At 45.6% G+C, this 6,000-nt stretch overlaps 1 protein-coding gene across 6 annotated transcripts; it reads right to left on the bottom strand.

Annotated features, from left to right (window-relative positions):
- Window positions 1-240: 240 nt before the first annotated feature.
- Window positions 241-4,826, bottom strand: LOC146756525 (E3 ubiquitin-protein ligase Itchy-like). Of its 6 annotated transcripts, XM_085523954.1 has the most exons (7): window positions 4,360-4,800; window positions 3,316-3,436; window positions 2,548-2,653; window positions 2,265-2,361; window positions 1,687-1,759; window positions 914-1,011; window positions 241-572 (listed from the first exon to the last, which is right to left on the bottom strand). In XM_085523954.1, exons 4-7 carry the CDS (start codon window positions 2,329-2,331, stop codon window positions 394-396), a joined length of 417 nt encoding a protein of 138 aa, XP_085380080.1. In that variant the 5' UTR covers window positions 2,332-2,361; window positions 2,548-2,653; window positions 3,316-3,436; window positions 4,360-4,800; the 3' UTR covers window positions 241-393. The 6 variants fall into 6 exon arrangements, with proteins under 6 accessions (XP_085380080.1, XP_085380079.1, XP_085380081.1 ...); XM_085523953.1 differs by having other exon boundaries at window positions 3,316-4,800; XM_085523955.1 differs by lacking the exons at window positions 3,316-3,436; window positions 4,360-4,800 and adding an exon at window positions 3,187-3,313.
- Window positions 4,827-6,000: the final 1,174 nt, after the last annotated feature.

Genomic DNA, 6,000 nt, shown 5'->3' with positions numbered 1-6,000 from the left:
TGTCATGCCCCGGCCTGCACACAGCCCGGCTCTCCCTGCTCTGCTCTCCCAGTGTTTCCTGCAGCCCCTGTGCTGTGACCAACACGAGCGGGGCTCGGGCCCAACGCCCGCTCACATCCCCAGCAGGCAGAAATAGCACACGACAGAAACCCAGCCTACCTGCAACCCCCAGCAGCAGTTCAATCCTTCATTTCTACACTTGTGCTTCGTAACACCAAACCAATAACGACAGGACGAGCATCTCTTTGAGTCATTTTATAAAAATATTTGACTTACACAGATATTGTTACAGTTACTTGAGTATTGGAAATTACAATACAAGGAAATGCCGACAATGAATTTCAGTAAAGTATTTTACCATCCAGTGCTGCTGATCCCAGTTCATGTCCTTGTTCAATAGAGCATATATACACAAACAGCGATGCTTGAAGAAAATGCAGAAGACACCACAAGAATCAGGGGCTGGAGATACCAACAGAACCAAGAGCTGAATTCACAGACAGAGCGCAGCATGTCAGAATGATGCAAACAAGACAATTTTAACAGACTTTTCGTTTGCAGTTTTTCTTTTTCTGGAACAGAAACACATTAAAATATCAGCTCCCGCTGCTTGATCAGATGAAGACATGACTCATTTACTGTGCAGCTTCATATAGGAACACCTGAGCTACCTGGAGCAATAAGGCTTTGTTAATTCGTCCATCAGCAGCTCAGCAGCTCATTCAGTTTTTCATGTCATTTTCATAAGGCAAACAACGAAACAGAAGTTACTTTCATGTTTGAGAACTGGGATTAGTTGGCAGCTACATACGAGTATGTATTTGTTATGCAGTATGAATTCACACAGATCAGGTTGCTCAAGCAGTGCTGGGAGCAGTAAAGTCATTCATCTCAGCTGGAAGTCCAATATTACCTGGGGTAGCAGATGCTGTGGGGTTATCAGTTGCAAATAACAGCTTTTCCTTCAGCTGCTCATAATTCTTATAGGCTGGAAGATCCAAGCGACTGAAACTGAAAACAAAGAGAAACCTTAATTATTGAACAACAGTTTAAACCACCAAATATCCATGAGGAACACAGGCATATGAACTGTCCTGTTCAGAAGGAAAACTGCATTTGTACCCTCTAAAACACCTGTATCTTGACATGCACTTGTCTATGAAAGTGAGAGTTAAAGCACAACAAGCACCTGAGCAGCGATAACTTTCCATAACTGGCAATGTATTTAGGAACAAGTCTCACCTAATCTCTCTTCTGTATCTGAAACTTAAAATCTGAGCATCTTCACAAAGCACCAGCGTAACTGAGAAACTGAGCAGAAGCTACATTTTCTCCAGCCAAGAGGGAGCATGAGCGTGGCTATTTATTTTCATTGCCAAGATCGAGCGTGGTGATAATGAAATATCAATCCCAAACTCTTTAAAAAAAGGACAACCTTAAGTACTAAAAGTAGCTTTACGTTTTTAGTGATGTGCAGATCCATGGCGTTTACAATGGAATCAGCTCCACAACAAAACTGCTTTTCAGAAGTTCAACTATTACTCAGCAGAGCTTACTGCCATAGCCCAGTGCTTTGCTTTCACACAGTCTCAGACACTTCCATATCACACCCACTTCCTAAAATCTCAAAGTAGATTTCTATCCATAAGAACAGAACCACAGCAGAGTTTGATCCTTCGTACTTACCAGGTGTGACTTCCAGGTAACCAGTTTTCTTTTCCAACTTTCTCAATGCAAAATTTTTGGGGTCTGTTGCTCCCTGTACAAAAATCAAACAATGAATTCTTAGGTCTAACTGCCCGTGTATACCAGTAGGTAATACATGAACACAGCGCGTGAAAACAAGACTATAACTACTTGCAGAGCACAAAGACATTTGTCTCTCACTACATCCCTCTGAAGAAATCCACGTAGTGAAATGCATAAATATGAAGCGGTTTTCAAAGAAACTCAACCACTGAATCACATCGTTGGTTTGGTACTGGAAGGAATCTCTGGAGTTTACCTAGTCCTGCCACTCTGATCAACCAAGGATACCCAGAGCAGGCTGCCCTGCCAGGACCATGTCCAAACCATGGATCAAGTCACTGATGCAAGGCGTGTTCACATTCCATCCATCCCTTTTTCTATCACAGCTCTACCAATATGCAAGACTCAGATTCCATATAAATTCATTAAAAAATACCCTTAAACACACAGCTTGGTCCTTATTAAGAAAAAAGGAAATAACATGAGCATAAAATGCATTAAAGAGGGCTCGTTACCCGTGAGGTCAGCAAATCCTCCTACTGGTAATCTGCACGTTCCAGTAACAAACTGTAGAAATCTCATTCTCTTCTCATTATCTATTTATTTCCCAAACTGAAAAATAATAATTAACATTGATGTCAAGTTTAATATTGAAATGTTCACTTCCCCATCCCCCATGGGACAGCTGGATTAGCAGTTATCATTTACATTTACATGCTACTTATCTGTTGAGTAATTCTGACTATTGCTCATTAAGCTGTTGCTGCATTCTTGTGTGGAAAAAAGAAGTCTACAAACCTGCCAGAACCACAATATCTGTCTGCAGGTTCTGCTATCATGCCGGAAGATGGTATTGCCTCTGCCAGTCATTCAGATCAATTTCTTGAATTCCACACAGGAGCACCTTTAGGGAAGAAAAATTTCATAAACATGGAAACTACAAGCTACTACTTTGCTTCTACAGCAAGACTATTGTACTGAAATACTACTGTACTTCAAAGCACCCGCAATCACAGTACGCTTGGTTTTAATATTAAACTCTGAAACTTCCACAGCAAATAATAACATCCGTGGCAACAAAGAAGATACACCAGTCATGAAAACGAATGCATTTAGACATATAAACCATACTTTCTCATTGCCTAACCGTACAATTTTGTGCTAGAAATACGATGTTCTGCTGCAGAGTATAATTTGGAGAGACCAAAAGCAGCTAAAACCTGCTCCACTCTGTAATTTGACCATCCGCTGATATTTGGTTCTTATCTCCCTTGCTTTCCAGTCACTCACTCTTTAGACACATGCAAATCACATTGTCAAGGACTACAAAAACACTGTCAGCCAAAAAATTTATGCTGGCAGAATCTTAACGTTAGAAATGTGTCTAAATTGGTTGCAAAGAAGAAAGTGAAGAACAACACAGTAACCAAATACTACCTGATACATAAGGCTTCTCTCACACATCCTGAAAGCAGAACCACCAGCCTTAATGAACTCTGCTCTTCAGACTCTGACTGAAATTCAAGTATTACATGTAGCAGCCTGGATCTGACAATAGTCTTTTACTTCCAGCTCCTTAGCATCAAAGGACCGCAGATACTGCTGGGGCAGAATTTCATTGAAGCCTTCAAAAGAAGCTTGTGTCTGTTCCTCAGCGCCTCAGGAAAGTCTCCATTCTGCTACCAGCCTGGAAAAGACACAGAAGGATCATTTAAAACGGGCTACGCTAACCCAAGTTCATCTTTGTTAGTTTGTTTTGAAATGAACCGTAAGCTGTGTTAAGAAAAATGCTGGAAAGTTCTGGGGATAGAGCACTGTGTAACTGTATTCTAATTGTGTTCCCAACCTTCACCCTGCACAAACAATTTTAAGTTAAAACCCTATGTTTCCAACCACTCAACTATGGAAAGCATTTTAGGCTCCAATAGCAGGCAGCATCTACTCACTGTTGATATTAATGAGAGCACAGGAGTCCCTTGCTACCCAGAGGAAGAAAAAAATGCAGAGCTATATTCATCTAATATGTTCCATATTTGTTTCTGTTAATCAGGAAACTTTGCTCTGTGGTAGAAACTCCACTCTCCATTAAGAAAAGGGAGAAAAGCAGGCAGGAGACGCAAAGAACCTGAACCCAGGGAGAAGCAGATATTATGCTGAATTCAAGCCTAACCTGTCAGGAGAACTGGAATCGAAAGGAGAGATGAAACTCTGGGGAACGCAACACAGGACACAGAGTGTGACAAAAGAACATTGCTTAAGCTGCAATCTGAGCTCTCCCTGGCTTCCTCAAAACCAGAAGAGAATGGTCTTCTGCAGGTACTCCCTCCTCTCTATCCCAATGAGTATTTTGCACAACTGCCAATGCCAATACGTTCCTTCTGCAAATGTCGCTGTTTCTGTGAAACCTTTCCAGATGACTCATGACAAAAGCAATTTCTATCCCTCAAAACCTTCCCACAAAGAAGCCTTCACAGATCAGATGGTAAGAAAGAGGGAATTCTACGGCCACAGCAATAAAGCGCGCAAAAAAGCAACCAACACAACCATGCCAAACCGCAGCCCGGACTTGTCCCGCTCACTGCAATCCAGACCCACTCCATCCGTACAAACCTTCATCCACGCCCACTGCCCCAGCCCAACACGGCACCGAGGCGTGCGGATCCATCGGCACCAATTCCAGCGGGGAGTCCTCATTCACACCCCCGGAACAACAACGCACACCAACACGGCCGGGGCCGGCTCAGGCTCTGCCTCCAGGCTTTTGGGGCCGGCCGGGTGACTCCGCAGCACAGCGAGACCGTGGAGCCGCCCGGGAGCCGCCTCTGGGTGCCGGCAGCGCCGCGAGCTCCTCCCCCGACAGCCCCTCCGTGCCCCCGCACCGAGGCCCGACCCCGTTCGCAGCACGGAGCCCGCTCCTCCCGGCCCCGCTCATGGCCGCCATGGCCCGGAAGTGCTCTCCGCCGCCTGCAGGAAGCACTTCCTGTCACTGGCACTGTCACGTGGCTCAGGCCGGGCTGGGGCCTGGTGGGGGGGGGGCGGCTGCCGGAAAAGGACCCGAAATTCACGTCTCGTTCCGTGTCTTTCCTCTCGCTTTCCCTCTTTTACATTCCCATTCCCTTCCTTCCTTCCTCGCCCTCGGCCCCTTCCCTTCACCACCTCCCTGTGTCCATTCCAGTGCCTGGCCACCTGTTCTGACCAGTAATACCTCGTAGTGTCCAGCCTGAATCTCCCCTGTCACAGCTTGAAGCCATTCCCTCTGGTCCTATCATTAATGACACGAGAGAAGAGGCCGAGCCCCAGCTCACTACAGCCTCCCTTCAGGAAGTTAGAGAGAGCAATGAGGTCTCCCCTGAGCCTCCTCTTCTCCAGGCTGAACATTCCCAGCTCCCTCAGCCGCTCCTCATACAGCCTGTGCTCCAGACCCCTCACCAGCTTTGTTGCCCTCCTCTGAACACGTTCCAGGGACTCCATGTCTTCCTTGCAGTGAGGGGCCCAAAACTGAACACAGCACTCGAGCTGCGGCCTCATCAGTGCTGAGAACAGGGGGACAATCACCTCTCTGCTCCTGCTGGCAACACTGTTTCTGATGCAGGCCAGGATGCCCTTGGCCTTCTTAATATACAGCAAAGGAATCTCCTGAAAAGGAAACCAGAATATCTGGCAACATGAAACAAAGTTCGGATTCATAAAAGACTGGCAGCAAGGCCTGAATCTCTTGTGTAATCTGCTCTTGATGTATCACATTAGCACTAGGTGGAATGCAGAAGCTTCCTGAGATGTGATAATCAAAACTTAGTCCAATGCCTTAAAAAAAGCCTTTAAGAGATTACTCCTCCTTGGCTGTTTAAAATAAACTTAGGTAGTACAAAAGGTTGGAAAATCTTTGGACAGCTCCCCAGGGCCAGGCTTTGGAAGGCCGTATTGACGAGAGTCAATCAAGCTCCGGCTGCAGGCGTATATGTGTGTGCCAGTTCTTTAACACAGTAGGAATCACAACTTGCTGCATGATCAAAATTCTACATATGCTACTCCTGAACCCCAATTACTTCCAGCAGTGTTAAATTACCCCTGATCTCAAAGCAGAACAAAACAACCTAATGCCACACCAATACTGAATACATAGAAACAAACAACTCCTTGGGCCTCAAGGGGAGGCTGATGCACAGGCCACAGCTGCCAGCGTGCAGCTGGGCTTCCCAGGGCAAACAGCAACACACGGTGCTTCAGAAGCTGAAGGAGCCCTCAGGGAAG

This window comes from Coturnix japonica, chromosome 26 (assembly GCF_054131305.1).
Source record: "Coturnix japonica strain WE chromosome 26, WE-NBRP24, whole genome shotgun sequence".
Classification (NCBI taxonomy): domain Eukaryota; kingdom Metazoa; phylum Chordata; class Aves; order Galliformes; family Phasianidae; genus Coturnix; species Coturnix japonica.
Note: the sequence above shows the minus strand (reverse complement) of the source record. Positions and strands in the feature narration are given on the sequence as shown.